Here is a 25,294-nt window from a genome sequence, read left to right on the forward strand (position 1 = left end):
TTGATTCCTCCCTGGCATTATTGTGGAGACCAACTTATTGTAAAGCACTGTTACTATGAACTGGCAAAGGACACCTGGGACTTGATTCCTCCCTGGCATTATTGTTAAGACATGGAACACAATCTAGTCTTCAGTTCCAAATTACACCAGTAGAGGTCATTCGTTACATAAATGATAGCAAAAGTATGATTTTTGGTGATTTATTTATTTATTATTATTATTAGCTTTACTACGAATTGACATGACATTTATTTGTAGTGCTTCCATTTCACTTTCCACTCAAGGATTGGTCCAGCAGAGTCAAGGTAGCTACTGGCTTCAGGTAAAGTCAGAGACGGTGGGTAATGACGGGTCCTTGCTATTCTGGGTCCTTGGGATGTCCCTATGCCATTGAAGCTGACATTTAAAATTGTTAAAGTAAAGATTAAGATTATGGTAAAATAAAAGTTATGGTTAGGGATTAGAGTAAGGACGTCCCAAGGATCCCGGATAGGACTGTCCCTTGAGTAAGGACAGTCCTTTGTCTCCATGGCATAACTGTGATTCATTTAGCCTTGTGTCTTGTTCCAGTGCAAGGAAACACAAAGACACACAGCAGTAGAAATATGTATTGGAAAACAAATCAGAATTTCCCCTGCGTCAGGAATTCCATGTAGAGGTGTAGGCTAACCCAGGCTGCAATACGATCACCCGTCCGACCGGTGTGGCGGTGCGGAGGGTGTGGGCTGGTTGGGCTGAAGGGCAGGGCGCATACTTCGTACTCGTTATGCTGTAGGCTACCGGCTACTTTGCGCACTGTCTGTCTGGATCTAATCGGCAGCCTAAAGTGCCCAACGCTTTCTATCGCCGCTTTGCTATTCGCATTTATCCATAGAGACCCTTGGATTTGTACGTGCGCGTCATTTCTGACCTGTGGAGTGATTTTACGCGCAGCAATTTGGGACTGATCTTATCGAATCCGAATGGAATCAAACGGCAAAGCGGGAAACCATGGTAGGTTGAGCTGCAGATATATGGACTATTGTGTGATATCTGTTCATATTTACAGAACCTTCTTTTTTATGCTCTGCTACCCGAACCACTGTAACATCCGGTTGATTCCATTCCTTAATGGGCGTTGTGACCAGTTATGCTTGAGTGGAATGTGATTTGTTTGTCTGAGATTGTTGTCCTGCGTCCTATACAGGGCTGACTGACTGAGATTGTTGTCCTGCGTCCTATACAGGGCTGACTGACTGAGATTGTTGTCCTGCGTCCTATACAGGGCTGACTGACTGAGATTGTTGTCCTGCGTCCTATACAGGGCCGACTGACTGAGATTGTTGTCCTGCGTTCTATACAGGGCTGACTGACTGAGATTGTTGTCCTGCAGCTTGTATAGGGCTGACTGACTGAGATTGTTGTCCTGCAGCTTGTATAGGGCTGACTGACTGAGATTGTTGTCCTGCGTCCTATACAGGGCTGACTGACTGAGATTGTTGTCCTGCGTCCTATACAGGGCTGACTGACTGAGATTGTTGTCCTGCGTCTTGTATAGGGCAGATGTTAAACCAAGGACAAAGTCATGGTCGTTATTGACCTAGGAAGAATAAGTAGAATAAATGCTTTACCTTTGGAATTAACAATGTGGTTTATTGATGAGCAACAACATGTTTGTGTGCAGCCAGATCAGATGTTATTATGTGTGGAGGCAGGCAGAGAGAGACAGCCAACCAGGGAGCAGGTAGAGAGAGGCAGCCAACCAGGGAGCAGATAGAGAGAGGCAGCCAACCAGGGAGCAGGTAGAGAGAGGCAGCCAACCAGGGAGCAGGCAGAGAGAGGCAGCCAACCAGGGAGAAGGTAGAGAGAAGCAGCCAACCAGGGAGCAGGTAGAAAGAGGCAGCCAACCAGGGAGCAGGTAGAGAGAGGCAGCCAACCAGGGAGCAGGTAGAGAGGGGCAGCCAACCAGGGAGCAGGTAGAAAGAGGCAGCCAACCAGGGAGCAGGCAGAGAGAGGCAGCCAACCAGGGAGCAGGTAGAAAGAGGCAGCCAACCAGGGAGCAGGTAGAGAGAGGCAGCCAACCAGGGAGCAAGTAGAGAGAGGCAGCCAACCAGGGAGCAGGTAGAGAGAGGCAGCCAACCAGGGAGCAGGTAGAGAGAGGCAGCCAACCAGGGAGCAGATAGAGAGAGGCAGCCAACCAGGGAGCAGGTAGAGAGAGGCAGCCAACCAAGGAGCAGGTAGAGAGAGGCAGCCAACCAGGGAGTAGGCAGAGAGAGGCAGCCAACCAGGGAGCAGATAGAGAGAGGCAGCCAACCAGGGAGCAGGCAGAGAGAGGCAGCCAACCAGGGAGAAGGTAGAGAGAAGCAGCCAACCAGGGAGCAGGTAGAGAGAGGCAGCCAACCAGGGAGCAGGTAGAGAGAGGCAGCCAACCAGGGAGCAGGTAGAGAGGGGCAGCCAACCAGGGAGCAGGTAGAAAGAGGCAGCCAACCAGGGAGCAGGCAGAGAGAGGCAGCCAACCAGGGAGCAGGTAGAAAGAGGCAGCCAACCAGGGAGCAGGTAGAGAGAGGCAGCCAACCAGGGAGCAGGTAGAGAGAGGCAGCCAACCAGGGAGCAGGTAGAGAGAGGCAGCCAACCAGGGAGCAGGTAGAGAGAGGCAGCCAACCAGGGAGCAGATAGAGAGAGGCAGCCAACCAGGGAGCAGGTAGAGAGAGGCAGCCAACCAGGGAGCAGGCAGAGAGAGGCAGCCAACCAGGGAGAAGGTAGAGAGAAGCAGCCAACCAGGGAGCAGGTAGAAAGAGGCAGCCAACCAGGGAGCAGGTAGAGAGAGGCAGCCAACCAGGGAGCAGGTAGAGAGGGGCAGCCAACCAGGGAGCAGGTAGAAAGAGGCAGCCAACCAGGGAGCAGGCAGAGAGAGGCAGCCAACCAGGGAGCAGGTAGAAAGAGGCAGCCAACCAGGGAGCAGGTAGAGAGAGGCAGCCAACCAGGGAGCAGGTAGAGAGAGGCAGCCAACCAGGGAGCAGGTAGAGAGAGGCAGCCAACCAGGGAGCAGGTAGAGAGAGGCAGCCAACCAGGGAGCAGATAGAGAGAGGCAGCCAACCAGGGAGCAGGTAGAGAGAGGCAGCCAACCAAGGAGCAGGTAGAGAGAGGCAGCCAACCAGGGAGAAGGTAGAGAGAGGCAGCCAACCAGGGAGCAGGTAGAGAGAGGCAGCCAACCAAGGAGAAGGTAGAGAGAGGCAGCCAACCAGGGAGCAGGTAGAGAGAGGCAGCCAACCAGGGAGCAGGTAGAGAGAGGCAGCCAACCAGGGAGCAGATAGAGAGAGGCAGCCCCTTTACTCAGTACTTTGTTGAAGCACCTTTGGCAGCGATTACAGCCTCAAGTCTTCTTGGGTATGACCCTACAAGCTTGGCACACCTGTATTTGGGGAGTTTCTCCCATTCTTCTCTGCAGATCCTCTCAAGCTCTGTCAGGTTGGATGGATCAGTCACGTGGAAGACATAAACATACAGTACATAGAATAAACAAACAAACAGTAGGGGTTTATTTACATTTGAGTCATTTAGCAGACTCTCTGATCCAGAAACACTTATAATAGGGAGGCAATTAGCAGACTACAGTGGTGAGTCATTTAGCAGATCCACTTACAGTAGTGAGTAATTTTGCAGATGTTCTTATTCAGTTCCACTTACAGTAGTGAGTCATTTAGTAGACCCACTTACCCAGAACCACTACAGTAGTGAGTGCACACATTCTCTTACCAGTCCCCTGTGGGAATTGAACCCATAACCATGATGTTGCAAGCACCATGCTCTACCAACTGAGCCACACAGGACCACATGAAGTCCCATTGAGACCACGTGGCTTTATTTACACAGGAAGTCCCATTGAGACCATGTGTCTTTATTTACACAGGAAGTCCCATTGAGCCCATGTGTCTTTATTTACACAGGAAGTCCCATTGAGCCCATGTGTCTTTATTTACACAGGAAGTCCCATTGAGACCATGTGTCTTTATTTACACAGGAAGTCCCATTGAGACCATGTGTCTTTATTTACACAGGAAGTCCCATTGAGCCCATGTGTCTTTATTTACACAGGAAGTCCCATTGAGCCCATGTGTCTTTATTTACACAGGAAGTCCCATTGAGACCATGTGTCTTTATTTACACAGGAAGTCCCATTGAGACCATGTGTCTTTATTTACACAGGAAGTCCCATTGAGCCCATGTGTCTTTATTTACACAGGAAGTCCCATTGAGCCCATGTGTCTTTATTTACACAGGAAGTCCCATTGAGGCCATGTGTCTTTATTTACACAGGAAGTCCCATTGAGCCCATGTGTCTTTATTTACACAGGAAGTCCCATTGAGACCATGTGTCTTTATTTACACAGGAAGTCCCATTGAGACCATGTGTCTTTATTTACACAGGAAGTCCCATTGAGCCCATGTGTCTTTATTTACACAGGAAGTCCCATTGAGGCCATGTGTCTTTATTTACACAGGAAGTCCCATTGAGCCCATGTGTCTTTATTTACACAGGAAGTCCCATTGAGACCATGTGTCTTTATTTACACAGGAAGTCCCATTGAGACCATGTGTCTTTATTTACACAGGAAGTCCCATTGAGACCATGTGTCTTTATTTACACAGGAAGTCCCATTGAGACCATGTGTCTTTATTTACACAGGAAGTCCCATTGAGACCATGTGTCTTTTGCATGGGAGCCCTGCTTATCTAAATCTTGAATAAAGGTTGAATGTCCTCTCAGTCCCAGTTACAATATGCCTATAGGGTGTCTTTGTACTGTAACTGTTGTAAACAATGTTTAGACGACTGTGGTGTGGCTGTTGAGCTCCCAGAATGCAATATGTGATTGTTATGGAGCTGTTTAATCATCAAGGGAGCACTTTGCAAACTCTGTCTGGCACAAAGCACTAGGACGTAAAACTTTTCAACGTTTCACAGTAACATCTACATCTGGTTTGGCGTTTGGGTTAGAATGTGGAATGCTTTATTTTCCCTCCAACACTAGTCAGGAAAACACATCTCTGCAGTGCTGCTGCTGCTCATCCTGTGGTTCATATAGAAACAGCCAACAGATCAACTCTGAGAACAACACTGGTTTACATCTAAGGGTTCTTCATGTTGCTGTTACTCACAGGTTTTTCTATCTTTTCTGAATTTCTCTTTTTTATTTTTTGTGTTCATGTTGAGCTGTGTTCATCTTGGGCTGTGTTCACGCTGGGCTGTGTTTATGTTGGGCTGTGTTCAGGTTGGGCTGTGTGTAAAAGGTGCCTTGTTTACATTATTTACAATAAAGCGGCAATCAGCAATTGAAACAATAACAAAGCGTGTAAAAAGCTGAGGGATGGGGCTGGAGAAATGTAATCACTCTCAAATACATAGACAAAGCTATGGATGCAAGGATTGACCATCCATGATATTAACATGATCTTTTTAAACATGTTTTGAGGCTGTACAGTGTTTGTTTACATGTACTTTGTTTTACAAACATTGGAGTAAAACAAGCTTATATTTTGGGTTTTCATGGAGTGTGACAGTTGAACTAAGCTCATGAGGCATTTATAAGTTATATTTTTCAGGAATCAATTGGTACATGTTTTTTTATTTATAGGCCTAGAACGGATGTAAAATTGTAGATTGCCCCTTTAAATGAGGGCTGTTCAGCTCCAGACTAGCCCAACCGTTACTACTGCAGATGGAAATACTGCTTTAATTAAAAATACTGGAATGTTTCATTACACCCAAACATGACTGACTGGCTGACCGACTAAACGACTGGCTGACTGGATGATTGGCTGACTGGCTGACTGACCGATTGGCTGACTGACTGACCGACTAGCTGACTGACCGATTGGCTGACTGGCTGACTGACTGACTGACTGACTGACCGACTTGCTGACTGACCGACTGGCTGACTGACCGATTGGCTGACTGGATGACTGACCGACTGGCTGACTGACTGACCGACTGGATGACTGACCGACTGGCTGACTGACTGACTGACCGACTGGATGACTGACCGACTGGCTGACTGACCGATTGGCTGACTGACTGACTGACCGACCGACTGGCTGACTGGATGACTGACCGACTGGCTGACTGACTGACCGACTGACCGACTGGCTGACTGACTGACTGACCGACTGGCTGACTGACCGACTGGCTGACTGACCAACTGGCTGACTGACCGATTGGCTGACTGACTGACTGACCGACCGACTGGCTGACTGGATGACTGACCGACTGGCTGACTGACCGATTGGCTGACTGACTGACTGACTGACTGACTGGCTGACTGACTGACTGACTGACTGACCGACTAAACAACTGGCTGACTGACTGACTGACTGACTGACTGACCGACTGGCTGACTGACCGATTGGCTGACTGACTGACTGACCGACTAAACAACTGGCTGTCTGGATGACTGACCGACTGGCTGACTGACCGATTGGCTGACTGACCGACTGGCTGACTGACCGACTGGCTGACTGACCGATTGGTTGACTGGATGACTGACCGACTGGCTGACTGACTGACTGACCGACTGGATGACTGACCGACTGGCTGACTGACCAACTGGCTGACTGGATGACTGACCGACTGGCTGACTGACCGATTGGCTGACTGACTGACCGACTGGCTGACTGACTGACTGACCGACTGGCTGACTGACCGACTGGCTGACTGACCGATTGGCTGACTGACTGACTGACCGACTAAACGACTGGCTGACTGACTGACTGACCGACTGGCCGACTGACTGACTGACCGACTGGCTGACTGACCGATTGGCTGACCGACTGGCTGACTGACCGATTGGCTGACTGACTGACCGACTAAACGACTGGCTGACCAGATGACTGACTGACCGACTGGATGACTGACCGACTGGCTGACTGACCGACTGGCTGACTGGATGACTGACCGACTGGCTGACTGACTGACTGGATGACTGACCGACTGGCTGACTGACCGACTGGCTGACTGACCGATTGGCTGACTGACTGACTGACCGACTGGCTGACTGGATGACTGACCGACTGGCTGACTGACCGACTGGCTGACTGACCCATTGGCTGACTGACTGGCTGACTGACCGACTGGCTGACTGACTGACTGGCTGACTGACTGACTGACTGACTAAACGACTGGCTGACTGACTGACTGACTGACCGACTGGCTGACTGACCGACTGACCGACTGACCGACTGACCGACTGACCGACTGACCGACTGGCTGACTGACCGACTGGCTGACTGACCGACTGTCTGACTGACCGATTGGCTGACTGACTGACTGACTGACCGACTGGCTGACTGGATGACTGACCGACTGGCTGACTGACCGATTGGCTGACTGACTGACTGACCGACTGGCTGACTGGATGACTGACCGACTGGCTGACTGACCGATTGGCTGACTGACTGACTGACCGACTGGCTGACTGACCGACTGGCTGACTGACCGATTGGCTGACTGACTGACTGGCTGACTGACCGATTGGCTGACTGACTGACCGACTAAACGATTGGCTGACCAGATGACTGACTGACCGACTGGCTGACTGACCGACTGGCTGACTGACCGATTGGCTGACTGACTGACTGACCGACTGGCTGACTGACCGATTGGCTGACTGACTGACCGACTAAACGATTGGCTGACCAGATGACTGACTGACCGACTGGATGACTGATCGACTGGCTGACTGACCGACTGGCTGACTGGATGACTGACCGACTGGCTGACTGGATGACTGGATGACTGACCGACTGGTTGACTGGATGACTGACCGACTGGCTGACTGACCGACTGGCTGACTGACCGATTGGCTGACTGACTGACTGACCGACTGGCTGACTGGATGACTGACCGACTGGCTGACTGACCGATTGGCTGACTGACCGATTGGCTGACTGACTGACTGACCGACTGGCTGACTGACCGACTGGCTGACCGACTGGCTGACTGACCGACTGGCTGACTGACCGACTAAACGACTGGCTGACTGACTGACTGACCGACTGGCTGACTGACCGACTGGCTGACTGACCGATTGGCTGACTGGCTGACTGACCAACTGGCTGACTGACCGATTGGCTGACTGACTGAACGACTAAACGACTGGCTGACTAGATGACTGACCGACTGTCTGACTGACCGATTGGCTGACTGACTGACTGACCGACTGGCTGACTGACCGATTGGCTGACTGACTGACCGACTAAATGACTGGCTGACCAGATGACTGACTGACTGACTGGATGACTGATCGACTAGCTGACTGACCGACTGGCTGACTGGATGACTGACCGACTGGCTGACTGGATGACTGGATGACTGACCGACTGGCTGACTGACTGACCGACTGGCTGACTGACCGACTGGCTGACTGACCGACTGGCTGACTGACCGACTGGCTGACTGGATGACTGACCGACTGGCTGACTGGATGACTGACCGACTGGCTGACTGACCGATTGGCTGACTGACTGACTGACCGACTGGCTGACTGACGGACTGGCTGACTGACCGATTGGCTGACTGACTGACTGACCGACTGGCTGACTGACCGACTGGCTGACTGACCGACTAAACGACTGGCTGACTGACTGACTGACCGACTGGCTGACTGACCGACTGGCTGACTGACCGATTGGCTGACTGGCTGACTGACCAACTGGCTGACTGACCGATTGGCTGACTGACTGACTGACCGACTGGCTGACTGACCGATTGGCTGACTGACTGACCGACTAAACGACTGGCTGACTAGATGACTGACCGACTGGCTGACTGACCGATTGGCTGACTGACTGACTGACCGACTGGCTGACTGACCGATTGGCTGTTATTAGTTGGTGTTTATATTGGTTAGAGGTTTGTATAGTGGATGGATAAAGAGTCAGTTTTGCCATGCCATGTCTCACTGGAAACGGAGTAGTCAGCTTAAAGACAGGAACAGAAACTATCCACTGCTAAAAGTAAAGGAAAAACAATGGGAAATCTGTCCCATATACACTGATCAGGTCATCTTTACAATGGTAGAGGTTAGGATTGTGTTTATAATGGTAGAGGTTAGGATTGTGTTTATAATAGTAGTCCTCCATAGCAGGTATCTTACAGCCTATAATGACCTACCCTCCATAGCAGGTAGTCTTCAGCCTATTATGACCTACCCTCCATAGCAGGTAGTCTACAGCCTATAATAACCTACCCTCCATAGCAGGTAGTCTTCAGCCTATTATGACCTACCCTCCATAGCAGGTAGTCTACAGCCTATAATAACCTACCCTCCATAGCAGGTAGTCTTCAGCCTATTATGACCTACCCTCCATAGCAGGTAGTCTACAGCCTATAATAACCTACCATCCATAGCAGGTAGTCTACTGCCAGCCTATAATGACCTACCCTCCATAGCAGGTAGTCTACAGCCTATAAAGACCTACCCTCCATAGCAGGTAGTCTACAGCCTATAATGACCTACCCTCCATAGCAGGTATCCGACAGCCTATAATGACCTACCCTCCATAGCAGGTAGTCTACAGCCAGCCTATAATGACCTACCCTCCATAGCAGGTAGTCTACAGCCTATAATGACCTACCCTCCATAGCAGGTATCCTACAGCCAGCCTATAATGACCTACCCTCCATAGCAGGTAGTCTACAGCCTATAATGACCTACCCTCCATAGCAGGTATCCTACAGCCAGCCTATAATGACCTACCCCCCATAGCAGGTAGTCTACAGCCTATAATGACCTACCCTCCATAGCAGGTATCCTACAGCCTATAATAACCTACCCTCCATAGCAGGTAGCCTACAGTCTATAATGACCTACCCTCCATAGCAGGTAGCCTACAATGACCTACCCTCCATAGCAGGTAGTCTACAGCCTATAATGACCTACCCTCCATAGCAGGTAGTCTACAGCCTATAATGACCTACCCTCCATAGCAGGTAGTCTACAGCCAGCCTATAATGACCTACCCTCCATAGCAGGTAGTCTACAGCCTATAATGACCTACCCTCCAGAGCAGGTAGTCTACAGCCAGCCTATAATGACCTACCCTCCATAGCAGGTATCCTACAGCCTATAATAACCTACCCTCCATAGCAGGTATCCTACAGCCTATAATGACCTACCCTCCATACCATGTAGTCTACAGCCTATATGACCTACCCTCCATAGCAGGTAGTCTACAGCCTATAATGACCTACCCTCCATAGCAGGTAGTCTACAGACTATAATGACCTACTCTCCATACACAAATAATTACATTTTAACTTGACAATATCATATTTGCACTGATTGTTTGGAGGGGAAAATTCTCAAAAGGGTGTTACTGATTTTGTACAATCACCATACTGTGACGAACGTCGTAGTGAGGAAACCAAGGTGCAGCGTGGTGAGTGCTCATGTTCAAAATGTATTTTAACTCAGAACACTAAATCAAAATAACAAACAACGGAAAACGAGCGTCACGTTCTGCAGGCTATACTGAGCTGTACAAAAACAAGATCCCACACTGAAGGAGGGAAAAAGGGCTGCCTAAGTATGATTCCCAATCAGAGACAACGATAGACAGCTGCCTCTGATTGGAAACCATACTAGGCCAATCAAAGAAAAACATAGAAATATAACACAGACTGCCCACCCCACACCCTGACGTAACAAAATAGAGAAATAAACCGTCTCTCTCAGGTCAGGGCGTGACAGTACCCCCCCCCCCCCAAAGGTGTGGACCCCCGGCCGCAAACCTGAACCTATAGGGGATGGTCCGGATGGGCATCTACCCATGGTGGCGGCTCCGGTTCGCACTCCGCACACTGATCCCTCCGCTTTTGTGCCACCGGACCGTGGATTGTCGTGGGAGGAACCGGACCGTAGATCATCGCCGGAGGCTCTGTGCTGCAGGCCGCCGCCGGAGGTTCCGGGCTGCGGACCGCCGCCGAAGACTCCGGGCTGCGGACCGCCGCCGAAGATTCCGGGCTGTGGACCGCCGCCGAAGATTCCGGGCTGCGGACCGTCGCCACAGACTCCGGGCTGCGGACCGTCGCTGCAGACTCCGGGCTGCGGACCGTCGCTGCAGACTCCGGGCTGCGGACCGTCGCTGCAGACTCCGGACTGCGGACCGTGCTGAAGACTCCGGACTGCGGGTCGTCTCAGGAGGTTCCGGACTGCAGGCCGTCTCAGGAGGTTCCGGACTGTAGAACATCGCCGGAAGCTCTGGACAGGGAACTGTTCCCGGAAGCTCTGGACTGGGAACTGTCGCCGGAAGCTCTGGACTGGGAACTGTCGACGGAAGCTCTGGACTGGGAACTGTCGACGGAAGCTCTGGACTGGGAACTGTCGCCAGAGGCCTGATGCGTGGATCTGGCATAGGTGGCGCCAGACTAGTAACACGCACCTCAGGGCGAGTGTGGGGAGCAGGAACAGGACCCCCCAACTGGGCAGGCGCACTGGAGGCCTGAGGCATAGGGCTGGCACAGGTGGCGCCAGACTGGTAACACGCACCTCAGGGCAAGTGCGAGGAGCAGGCACAGGGCGTACCAGGCTGGATAGACTCACTGGAAGCCGGGTACGTGGGGCAGGCACAGGATATACTGGGCCGTGGAGGCGTACCGTAGGTCTCGAGCGTATAGCTGGCACAACCCGTGCTGGCTGGATGCTTACTTTCGCCCGGCAAACGCGGGGAGCTGGCACAGGAAGAACTGGGCTGTGAATACGCACTGGCGACACAGTGCGCAGCGCCGGCGCAGGATATCCTGGACCGAGAAGGCGAACTGGAGACCAGGAGCGCTGAGCTGGCACCACCCTTCCTGGCTGAATGCTCAACCTAGCTCGGCAAATGTGGGGCGCGGGCACAGATCGCACCGGACTGTGCCAGTGCGCATCACCGCATAACACGGTGCTTGCTTCTTCACTCGCTCCCCACGGTAAGCACGGGGAGTTGGCTCAGGTCTCCAACCTGACTCTGCCAATCTCCCCGTGTGCCCCCCCAAAAAAATGTGGGGGCTGCCTCTCGCACTTGCCTCGTGGTTGGTATAGTGCCTCGTAGTATCGCCGCTCCGCTCTTGCTGCCTCGATTTCCTCTTTAGGACGGCGATACTCCCCAGCCTGCCTCCAGGGTCCTTTCCCATCAAATATCTCCTCCCAAGTCCATTTGTCCTGCTGATCACACTGCTTGGTCCTTTGGTGGTGGGAGATTCTGTCACGGTTGTCGAAGGAAGGAGAAGCGGACCAAAGTGCAGCATGTGTGTCGTTCCACATTTTATTTACACTGTGAAACTATGCAATACATAAAAATAACTGAATAACAAAAACAACAAACCGTGACGCAGAGGTGAAACATACACTGACTCAAAGATAATCTCACACAAACCCAGGTGGGACAAACACCAACTTAAATATGACATCCAATTAGAGACAACGATGACCAGCTGCCTCTAATTGGAGATCCTCCCAAACACAGCCCAACATAGAAATACAAAACTAGAACAACCCAACATAGAAATTAAAAACTAGAACATAACAACATAGAAAAACTAAACTAGAAAACACCCCTGTCACGCCCTGACCTACTCTACCATAGAAAATAACAATTTACTATGGTCAGGATGTGACAAAGGGTCGCAAATGGGAGTGTTTTGGTCGCAATTTTGAGCCCTGAGTGGTAGCAAGTAGTGATGGGTCGTTCACTAACTAACGGCTCTTTTTGAATGGCTCTTTTTGGTGAACGTTGGGAACGAAATAGCATTGATGAAAGAGACATTAATTTGGCTTCCTGATTTACATACGGGTACTAGTGCGTTTTACTCTTTAAACAATGATTGTCTGCAAATAAGTTACAAAATCATTCTCTGAAGATGGTGAATCCTCACTGCAGAAACAATAAATAGTGGGGAAAGCAAGTCATTCTAGTCCATGTGATCTAATAATTGTGATCTTATAATTTGTCCAGATAAAAATGTATTTGAACGAGCATATCACGATCTGACATAATGGTAGCCTACTTTTTGGTTCTTGGTTGATTTTCAAGCATTTTGAATGAAGAGCCGTTTGAGAGCCAAATGATGCAGCTCTTTTATGTGACGGTTAATGTCTGCCTGACCTCTAACCTCTGTGTGACCCCACTAGGTTTAGAGGGCGATGTGGACCTCCAGTTCCTGCTGGAGGGGGGAAAGCTGCTGAAAGTAAAGTCTTCCTCTTGGAAAAAGAACCGAATGTACAAGCTGCATGATGACTACACGACCATATGGCATGAGTCACACAGGATATTCAAGAGAAAAGAGACCTGTGAGTACTGCACTGTTACTGTACCATTCATCTACATCAACAACTGATATAAAGCTAGCCCATTGATGGGCCTCAAACAAATGTACCTCCATTCTGTTATGAAACAACAAATCCCTGGATACCACTACTGGTCAGGCTGGGGGTTACATCCCTGGATACCACTACTGGTCAGGCTGGGGGTTACATCCCTGGATACCACTACTGGTCAGGCTGGGGGTTACATCCCTGGATACCACTACTGGTCAGACTGGGGGTTACATCCCTGGATACCACTACTGGTCAGGCTGGGGGTTACATCCCTGGATACCACTACTGGTCAGGCTGGGGGTTACATCCCTGGATACCACTACTGGTCAGGCTGGGGGTTACATCCCTGGATACCACTACTGGTCAGACTGGGGGTTACATCCCTGGATACCACTACTGGTCAGGCTGGGGGTTACATCCCTGGATACCACTACTGGTCAGGGTGGGGGTTACATCCCTGGATACCACTACTGGTCAGACTGGGGGTTACATCCCTGGATACCACTACTGGTCAGACTGGGGGTTACATCCCCAAAAAACATGAACCCGAACCCTCCAAGATCCCCCCACAGCTCCCCAATAACTGTCCCCGAACCATTCAAGACACCTCCCACAGCCCCACCCAAGAAGAAAAATAAAAAATACAATTAATTCCATTCCCCACCCCCAAGAACCCCGCAATGCACCAACAACCAAGATAATGAACTAAAGAGAAAAAAGAAAAAGACAGAAGAAAACAGCAAACAACAATGCAAAATTAAAAAAAATAATATATATATATACATTTAAAACAAAGGACATCAAGGACAACTAAAATCATAACAGCAATGCCAACTGTATATGTTTGTGTGCATGTCTGGCACTATGACATGTCTGTGTGTGTTCTTGTATGTGTTTATTTGAATGAGATTGTGTGTATATGCATGTGTACAAACACCTGCACGGCATCAGCCTCAGGCAAACCGGCATTAGTTGTAAAAACACTGCCACTCAGTGTCAGTCAAACATACTTTCTATTGTGATTTATTTAGACTTTAAAAAAACTTTTATCTTTGATCATCATCTCCCGCACAGCAACTCTACTCCCATTTGTCTCCAATTCCACATCCCAACCCTCAGCTTCCCTCAGCCCATCCCATCTATCTCTGCTGGCCACCCACTTCAGGTTTCTACGCAACATATATCTTTCAACTATGCTGTGATGTTTAAAGTACATTTTCAATCTATCTAATCGAATATAATCCACAGATTGCGAGTTGAAGATAAATACTTTTACAAAGAGTATTAGTATATTAGTAATTGACTGACCCGGTCTCTCCAGATCTCCTAACAGTAATATTTCTAGGGTCAATTTTAGATCAATGCTATGCATTTTCAGCTATTCCTTGCTATGCATTTTCAGCTAAACAGGTTACCTGAGGGCAATACCAAAATAAATGGTCTATTGATTCTGTATCCTCACAACAAAATCTGCAAAGCTTCGATGATATTATGCCCCAAATATTCAACATTTAGTTGGTATACATTTTGTTGGTATACTGGTATACTTTTCTATTTATGCTATTTTTATTCCTCTGCCAGTTTTGATCCTTTATATTGGGCAGTTCCCTACCTCCTCCCGCTGCCAGACACCTCTGTCACGATTGTGTGTAGGAACGGACCAAGGCGCAGCGTGAATATCGTTCCACATATTTTATTATAATGTGAAATAATGCAAGACATACAATAAACAAAACAACAAACCATGACGACAGAGGTGCACCATGCATTAACTCAAAATAATCTACCACAAACAAAGGTGGGAAAAACAACTACTTAAATATGATCCCCAATTAGAGACAATGATGATCTCTAATTGGGGATCATCCAAAAAACCCAACATAGAAAAACAGAAACTAGAACCACACATAGAAAAATAAAACTAGAATAAACCCCCCCAGTCACGCTCTGACCTACTCTACCATAGAAAATAAGAGCTCTCTATGGTCAGGACGTGACAACCTCCTCCATTTTTGGGGCAATGCTGTAATCAATTGGTTGTACTCTTGGATTGAGCAGACCTCTATGAAGGACATAACTCTACCATTCCAATTTACAATATCATTTAAGAACAAAATACCCTTTTCAAACATCTTTCCCATAAATACAGGTATTTCATTAACCAGCACATTTGAGTTCAGCCATAATATTTGTTGTAATATTTGTTCTATCTTTTCAGGGGGATGAAATTGAAATTGTAGCCAGCTCTGCAGTGCTTGTTTGAAAAAGAGAGATACTTGGAAAAAAGTATCATTTTCAATTAATTGAAAATGAGACATGGCAATCTGCACAAAGGCAAAAAGGCTATTTTTAAACAATGAATTAGCTTTTCTTAGTAATCTACTTGAGAACCATTTAGGGTTCAAATACAACTTTTGAATGAGTTAAGCTTTTAGAGAGAGGTTTAGTGCTTTTATATTTAATAATCTCAACCCACCCAATTCATATTCATTATATAGATGGGCATGTTTTATTTTGTCTAGTTTAGCATCCCAGACAAAGCAAAATATGTTTTGCTCATATGATTTGAAAAACGAATCATCAGGAGTTGGCAGCGCCATAAGTAAGTGAGTAAACTGAGATATGATTAAGGAGTTAATCAGGGCAATTTTTCCATAAATAGACAGGTATTTACCTGTCCATGGTTGCAGGATCTTGTCTATTTTTACAAGTTTTGTATTGAAATTCATTGTGGAGAGCTTATTTATATATTTTGTGTTATGAATACCGAGTATGTCTACTTCACCATCAGCCCATTTTATAGGTAAGCTGCAGGGTAATGTAAAAGTTGTATTTTAAGGATCCAATATGTAATATTGTACACTTATCATAATTAGGTTTTAGTCCAGAGAGTACAGAAACATTATCTAGATCTTTAATGAGACATTTCAGGGATCTAGCTCGTGGACTTAATATAAAACTTGAGTCATCGGCATACATGGACACCTTTGTATTTAAGCCTTGGATTTCTAATCCTCTAATGTTGTTATTGGATCTGATTTTAATAGCTAGCATTTCGATGGCCAAAACGAATAGATATGGTGACAGCGGACACCCTTGTTTAACTCCTCTTGACGATTCAAAACTCTCTGAGAAGTAGCCTTTATTTACTATTCTACACCTTGCTATACATTATTTTTACCCATTTTATAAGAGAATTACCGAAATTGAAAAAATACAGGCATTTATAAATAAAATCCAGTCTTACTTTATCAAATGCCTTTTCAAAATCCACTATAAATACCATTCCTGGCTTCTTATATGTTTCATGATTTTCTATTATTTCTAGTAGTTGTCGTATATTATCTCCAATGTATCGTCCATGTAAAAACCTGTCTGATCAGGATGAACAATACCTTGTAAAACCCTTTCAAATCTGAGTGCTATGAGTGCTAGTATTTTTGCATCACAACATTGAAGTGTAAGGGGCCTCCAGTTTTTTAGATAGGCTGAGTCTTTATATTTGCCATCTGGGTCTTGTTTAAATAATAGAGAAATCAGACTTTCCTGCTGAGTACCTGACAGACTACCATTTCTATAGGAGTAGTTAAAACAATCTAACAATGGAGCTTTCAGTATATCAAAAAATACTTGAGCCCTGGGGGTTTTCCAGACTGAAAGGAATTAATAGCCTCAAGAAGTTCTTCTTCTGTAATTTGACCTTCACACTGATCTTTCTGTACATTTGTTAATTTTCCATTATTTATATTATTTGGGAAGAATTCCTTACCATAATCTTCATTCAGTGAGAAAGGATGATACAGAAAAGATAACATCTGCCAAAAATAATTAGCTTCCTCTTTTAAAATATAATTCAGAGAATCATAGATGACTCCGTCTTCAGTAACGAGTTTCTGCAAATGCTTTTTGTTAGCGTTCCTATATTGGAGATTCAGGAAGAATTTTGTGCATTTTTTTGTATCATATTCCATCCAGTTTGCTTTATTTTTGTAATAGATTACATTAGATCGTTCTTGAATAAGTTCCTCAAGTTCTTTTTGTTTTTCCTCTAACTTATTTTGTATCTCTGTAGTATCGTTTTTATTGCTATCTACCTGTACTATTAGTTCATGGATTTCCCTTGTTAGTCTTGTCTCTTTAGCCAGAAACTGCTTTTTTATTATTGATGAATATTGAATTGAATGAACCCTGAAGGTACATTTAAAGGTATCCCAAACAATAGGGGGATTTGCTGAACCTATATTAGACTGGAAAAATTCTGTTATAATTTTTTTTGTCTTAGTTAAAAATAAGTTGTCCTCCAGTAAACCTTGATTAAATTTCCAATATCCCCGTCCACTTGGAATAATCTATAAGAGTTATGTGAATGCCAATTAGATGATGATCCGATCGCATTCTGTCTCCTATTAATTTTTTTAACCTTTGATGCCAGAGAGAAAGAGACAAGAAAGTAGTCAAGGCGACTAGCTTGATTAAGTCTCCTCCATGTATATCTCACTAGGTCGGGGTATTTTAGTCTCCAAATATCCACTATTTCTAATGTGTCCATAATATTTGTGATTTCCTTAAGGGCACGGTGATGATAGTTTGTAGAGTGATTACCTTTACGGTCCATTGAGGTACTTAACACTGTGTTATAGTCTCCTACCATGATTAGATCATTTGTTGCCTGTAAGTTCAATAAATTGGTATAAATGTTTTCGAAGAAGTGTGAATCATCCTTTTTTGGACCATATAGATTAATGAGCCAAATATCTTTTTCGTCCACTTTCATATTCAAAAGGATCCACCTTCCTTGCGAATCATTCTTGACAATTTGCACATTCAGATCAAAATGTTTGTTAATTAATATCATCACACCTTTCGAGTTCCGTTGTCCATGACAGAAAATGATTTCACCACCCCATTCCTTTTCCCACGCAACTTCATCTAAGGATGTAGAGTGAGTTTCCTGTAAACAGTACATGTTATATTCCTTTTCTTTTAGCCATGTAAAGACTGATCTTCTTTTTTTATAATCTGCTAAACCATTACAATTATAACTAGCTATACTTATTTCACCCCTTACCATAACTAGATACTATTCTCAGTCTAAATTGACCATAATTAGTGCTTGTTACTGCCATAAGAGGTATTATGAAGGTCAAAACTAGAGCTTTCAAATGTCTGATATTTAAAATTCAAGAAATAGGTTCTAGCAATATTTGTTATATTCCCTTGCCTGTGAGCCAATACCACAGATGTTAGAAAATTGAGACAAGATATTATGTGTAACAAATCTGAGTAGGTTGATGTGTATGATATTAGATGTGATTTAATGAGAGTGTGTACGATGTCTGTATAAGAGTAAGACTATAATGTGTGATGTCCAAATAAATAATAACTCTGCCAATTTTCATGGTTGAGTGTCTCTGTGTGTAACATGTAGTGCGTATAGCCTTAATATTCATGATGATAATTGTAATCCATATCGTATCACCATCATAGTTGCATCATAATTACCTTTAACACAATTGAAAAACACATCCCAGCATTTCCATAGCAATTGACCCTGACCTGTTCACCGGACGTGCTTGTTGCACCCTCGACAACTACTATGATTATTATTATTTGACCATGCTGGTCATTTATGAACATTTTAACATCTTGACCATGTTCTGTTATAATATCCACCCGGCACAGCCAGAAGAGGACTGGCCACCTCTCATAGCCTGGTTCCTCTCTAGGTTTCTTCCTTGGTTTTTGGCCTTTCTAGGGAGTTTTTCCTAGGGAGTTTTTCCTAGCCACCGTGCTTCTTTCACATGCATTGCTTGCTGTTTGGAGTTTTAGGCTGGGTTTCTGTACAGCACTTTGAGATATCAGCTGATGAACGAAGGGCAATATAAATAAATGTGATTTGATTTGATTTGATGATCATGAAAGAGACCTTGCATTACTCTAGAGACGGCTTCACTACAGTACAAATGTATTCCGTACAATATGTTATTATTCCCCAATGCCCCTATTCTGATATCTTCCCCTTGCTTGTTGTAAACATATATAAACTTATAGACAAATACATAAAAAAGATAGACAAACAATAAACACATTAATTTATAAAACAGTTCTCGACAATAGAGAGAGTGGGAGAGAAGAGAAAAGAGAGAAAGAGAGAGTGAGAGAAGAGAGCGAGATCAGGTGTGTGTATGTATGAATCCATATGTGTGTAGCAGTGTAGGTTCCATCCCTCTCTTCGCCCCAACCTGGGCTCGAACCAGGGACCCTCTGCACACATCAACAACTGACACCCACGAAGCATCGTTACCCATCGCGCCACAAAAGCCGCGGCCCTTGCAACGCAAGGGGAAACCCTACTTCAAGTCTCAGAGTGAGTGACTTCACTGATTGAAATGCTATTAGCGCTGTTACGAACCGGCTCAAAGTTCGTAACAAAAGGGAGACAACGTGGAGACAAAGGGTAACAAAAATATATATTTATTAAATAAAACAACTAAGAAGGTAACAATGGCATGTGTAATCAGTAATCAGTAGTGTAAGTGAGTGTGTTGCATACTTGAATGTAATAATGCAGAGTGTTGAAAGGTGCCAAAGCAAATAACCAAGAAAACCACAAAACTCCCCAACCAATATCAATAAGGTGTCTGCGTGGAGAGAGTCTCCTCAATGAATGGGGAAGAGGTCCATTTATCCTGGGAAACACCTGAGCCCAGGTGTTTCCCATTCATCTGACGACCCTTCCAACTCCGCCCACCGGCCTCCTAATAAAGAAACAAGAACAAGAGAGAATACGGCAGACAGAGTGGGAGGGTCGTCACACCCCCCCCCATAAAACCGGGGACCAACAAGGGCCCCGGAACAACGTACCAGCCTCTGCGTCCCAAATCGACACAGGCTTCTGCGTCCCAAAGCGACACAGGCCTCTGCGTCCCAATTTTACAAAAGGTTACATGTTCACCTTCCACTTGCCCCAACCAACCTCCTTCTCCCCAGTCCTCAGCAACCTTTATATATAAGGGAAGCAACATTTAAGAGGAAAGGAGAACACAAGACCAGGAGGAAACAGACAGGAAAGTTAGAACATGACAACCCCCCAACAATGATCACTCACATAACACTCAGGAACAGGGCACACAAGAGACCACATTAGCTACCAACGCAAACAACATTTCCCAACGATTCATAGTCCTAAACTCATAATGAATACGAGTACAGACTAGAGGATGTAATAAAGTCAAAAATGTCATATGCCCTACTCGTCAGTGGCCCCTGCCAATGGCACAATAACCGTTCAAATTTGCTCACAACTTAGCTGCGCCGACTTGATCAACGCCATCCTCCATCTAAGGAAGAGGAAATTAATCCGGCTTAGTAACTCCGTTTACATTACGGTGGTCCGTTCCATCCGTTTTACTGACCAAGATACAGGGAGAAGCCCAACTAGAGAAAGAAGGCTCTGCTATCTTACTCTCCAGCATGTACCTGACCTCAGCATCCAGACAACGCAGTTTCTCTACAGAGACTCTATAGCACCGCTGACGAATGGGGTCAGCATTTCCAGTGTCAATATCATGCTCTATCAAGTTTGTACGTGTATGTGTCACAGAAAACAAACCTGGAATTTTCCGAATCAGAACAACCAGCTCTTTCCGCCCATCAACAGGTAGCTGAGTGAAAGGGCCATCCAAAATATCCAGTGTCTCAGAATTTTTTAATCTACCCTGCAGTATGCAATCATCGGGACTAGGAACATTTTTTTCCTCATGCACAGACCTAGCATTAACAGAACCAAGGGAAGCAACGTTATCAGCCAAACGAACAGGTTTACCGTCCTCTTTAGACTCCCACTGTTCAGTCTCCGTTGAACGTGCATAATAGGGTTTTAACAAATTTACATGGCACAGTTGGTGTGCTTTTCTCCGTTCTGGAGTGGCAACTAGATAATTCTGCTCAGTGTACTGGCGCACCACTGTATATGGACCTTGAAACTTGGCTTGAAAAGGAGAACCAATAATTGGCAGCAGAGCAAGAACCTGGTCACCTGGACTAAAGTGACGAGGCTCAGTTCGACGATCAAATATGCCCTTCATCCTTTCCTGTGAAGATGATAGCTTTTCTTTCGCCATTTCACCAGCGGCATACAAGCGTCGCCGGAAATCACACACATACGATAACAAGGACTGAGGAGGCTCGGGAGACTTCCAATCATCCTGGAGAACAGATAAAAGTCCACGCACCCTATGTCCAAACACAAGGTCATTTGGACTGAAACCTGTGCTCTCCTGTGAAACCTCCCTAGCGGCTAACAGTAACCAAGGCAACCCCTCCTCCCAATCCTTATCCATCTCAGTACAATAAGCTCTCAACAAAGACTTAAGTGTTTGATGGAAACGTTCCAGTGCTCCCTGACTTTGCGCATGATAGGCGCTAGACAAATTGTGTTTAATATGGAGCTGTTGTAAAACCTGACCAAAGAGAGTAGAGGTGAAATTTGATCCTTGATCACTCTGAATGACCTTAGGGATTCCAAAAAGTGAGAAAAACTGAGTCAAAGCTTTTAACACAGACTTAGTCGTGATAGACCGGAGAGGATAAGCAGCCGGAAACCTAGTGGTCTGACACATCACAGTCAACAAGTAATTACTACCTTTTTTAGAACGAGGCAGAGGACCAACACAATCAATAATCAGGTACTCAAAAGGTTGGCTGAGTACCGGAATAGGAAACAGTGGTACCGGCTTAATAGCTTGATTAGGTTTACCAGTTAATTGACAGGTGTGACAAGTTTTGATAAACTCAGAAACATCTCTCTTCAATCCAGGCCAAAAGAAATGTCTTAATATACGATTGTAGGTTTTCCTCACACCCATATGTCCAGCAACATCATTGTGAGAAGTGGTCAAAACCAACTCACGAAGCTTAACTGGTACAACAACCTGACTAATCGCCTCCCCCAGAAAACAACTACCATGAGACATCCACTTTCTCATCAGGACATCCTCTTGGAGAAAATATCCATGTGCAACATCTCCCAACTGTTCCACAGGCACAATTTGGTCACGCAACTTCTCTAATGTGGGGTCAGTCCGTTGCGCATCGATTAGATCGGAGCGGGGTACAGTTAACGGAATAACGGGGAAAACAGTGATAGACGTCTTTGTGGTATTCTCATTTACCGACGCAGTAACTAGATCGCCATGGATCATAGAACGCGTCACTGCACACGCAGAGAACACCTCTGGGAAACTCTGCGCACTCTCATCAGGAATCCCTACAATTACCGGTGTAGTGGAAACCACTAGAGCTGGAGACACAACAGGCCACACACGCTCACCAGCCAAGTTATTCCCAAGGATAACGTCAATACCCTCAATAGGCAATGAAGGACGCACCCCCACAACAACCTCACCTTTCACCAGTCGACAATCCAACATTAGTCTATGCAATGGAACTGACAGATTGTTCAAACCTATTCCCCTAATTAGAACACTATTCCCAGAATCAGACTCAGCAGAGAAGGGTAACACAGATTCCAACACAAACGATTCCGAGGCACCTGTGTCTCGTAGGATCTTCACTGGCACTAGGTTCTTACTTCCTAACATGGACACAAAACCCTCCGTAACGAAAGGTAAATAGCCTGGGTCAATATGAACTTTCACATGGCCCTGGGCCTGAGACAATGTTTCAGTAGTAAACTGATGTGGAACAGACGCAGCTAACGCCGTAGGCTTAGATTTAACGTTATCACACGTACTGAATTTACCCCTAGACCTGAGAACCGGACATTCATTTTTCCAATGACCTGAGCCGTGACAGTAGTGACACTCTTGACCAAAGTCAGTTTTACCACGGGAGTCAGGCTCAACCCTAGTTGAATAAAACTCTGCCCGTGAACCAGAGTATCTTTTTGAGCGTGGCTCAAATCTCTCCGAACGCCCCCACTCACTCCAAGTACGGGGTTCTACAAAAACACTTTTGTGAGTCAAAACATATTCGTCTGCCAAAACCGCAGCTTCAGCGACAGTTTTAACTTTCCGTTCGTTAATGTACGTGGCTATATAATCAGGGATTGTGTCCTTAAATTGCTCTAGCATAATCAGATCACACAGCCCTTGAAAAGTCATAACCGCAGAGGCGGAACACCAGCGATTAAACTGTGAAGATAATTGTCGCACAAACTCAACATGAGTTTGTTTATCATCCCTTTTTAAAGTTCTAAATCGTTGGCGGTAAGCCTCAGGAACCAATTCGTAAATCTGTAACACCGCCGTTTTAACCTTATCATAAATGACACTGTCGGCTACACTAAGAGCTGAATATGCTTCCTGCGCTTTACCAGTCAGCACACATTGCAACATCAAAGCGCGATCAGAATCAGGCCAACTCCTAGCGTTAGCAACACGCTCAAACAACAAAAAGAATGTCTCAGGATCCTTTTCATTAAACTGAGGCAACAACCGTAAATTCCCAACAATGTCAAATGTGTCCGGGGCACGACCAAAAGAGGAACGATTCCTAAGTAATTCTGGGTCACCTTCCCAGAGCAAACTCTCTCCTGAGAGCTTTCCTTCCCTAACCAACTCTAGTCGCTCTTGTTGCAGCTTGATTTTAGCACGCTCGATATCCTGTTTAAATTCCAATTCCTTTTCATGTTTTAACCGATCTGCACGCTCGATATCCTGTTTAAATTCCAATTCCTTTTCATGTTTTAACCGATCTGCACGCTCCATATCCTGTTTAAATTCCAATTCCTTTTCATATTTTAACTGATCAGCAGCCAATTCCTTTTCATATTTTAACTGATCAGCAGCCAATTCCTTTTCATATTTTACACGATCTGCACGCTCCTTATCCTGTTTAAATTCCAACTCCTTTTCATATTTTAACTGATCAGCAGCCAATTCCTTTTCATATTTCAACCGATCTGCACGCTCCATATCCTGTTTAAATTCCAATTCCTTTTCATATTTTACACGATCGTGCTCTTGCTGTAACAGAAGCAGCTCTTTCTGCTGTTCAAAAAGAAGATTACTAGGACTAACCGATGGAGCGGTAATTGTGACATATCGGGGAGACGGCGAGTCCTCAGCAGAGACTGCCCCAGTGGTAACGTCAAGAATACCACTCTCCATCAGATTGGCCTTCAATATTAACCTAATGGAATTTTTTAGACGTTTATCACTAATTTCAATTTTGTAGTGTTCAGCAACCTTCAACAGCTGTTCTTTAGTACATACGTCTAACAGTTCCTCTGATGGAAAGCGAATGAACTCGTCTACATTAGACGCCATAGTCAGAGAGAGAGAGGAAAGGGAGAGAAAAAAAAAAAAATCTCACTCAACCCCTCTGAGCACATCAGACCACAACAAGAGAAAAAACAATCACACTGGTACCACAGAAAAGAGATGAGATATGGAGCTTCCCCAAAACCTACAATAACTCAACCCTAGTCTTCATGCAGATTTGCGGTGGGTAATTATGCACTGTAGCCCGCTGGCGAGGAAGTAACCCCCCAGCACGCTGGTAGATTCCACCAAGCCACGGATGTGCTCCCGAGACAACTGCTCAGTCCACAGACACCACACAAAAATAACAAACATTAACAATGCCCAACATATTCCAAAATGAAACACGTCGCTAAGCCTATCAGGGGAAAAAGACTATAGCTCCAGGTAGTAAGTTTCACTACCCTAACCAAATCTCCCACCGAGGTACACAGCTGATTCTACTCACCTCAGACCAATGTTCCAACAGCGAGTACAACAAGTGTTTCCAGGCTGGGCAGAGTCCTGGAAACTAACCAATGTACTCTCTCCAACGCAGCACACAAACAAAACAACCAAAGGCAACCAGTACTGAGCACCAAACTCAAACTAACAAACAAAGCACCTCAAGTTAACATACCTCCACGTTTTCTCCCAAACACAAGTTCAAAATCCTGGACGAGCTCCCACTTGTTAC

At 45.9% G+C, this 25,294-nt stretch overlaps 1 protein-coding gene across 3 annotated transcripts in view; it reads left to right on the forward strand.

Annotated features, from left to right (window-relative positions):
* The first annotated feature begins 289 nt into the window (after positions 1-289).
* Positions 290-25,294, forward strand: part of LOC115183969 (1-phosphatidylinositol 4,5-bisphosphate phosphodiesterase delta-1) — a 117,803-nt gene continuing 92,798 nt past the window's right edge. For 2 of the 3 annotated variants that reach the window (XM_029744952.1, XM_029744955.1), the window contains exons 1-2: positions 743-993; positions 13,148-13,306. In XM_029744952.1, coding sequence (XP_029600812.1) covers positions 963-993; positions 13,148-13,306 — 190 coding nt within the window. In that variant the 5' untranslated portion in view covers positions 743-962. Of the gene's footprint in view, positions 323-742; positions 994-13,147; positions 13,307-25,294 lie in introns of those variants that run through there. The other variant, XM_029744953.1, reaches the window with a different exon arrangement.

This window comes from Salmo trutta, unplaced genomic scaffold, assembly GCF_901001165.1.
Source record: "Salmo trutta unplaced genomic scaffold, fSalTru1.1, whole genome shotgun sequence".
Classification (NCBI taxonomy): Eukaryota; Metazoa; Chordata; class Actinopteri; order Salmoniformes; family Salmonidae; genus Salmo; species Salmo trutta.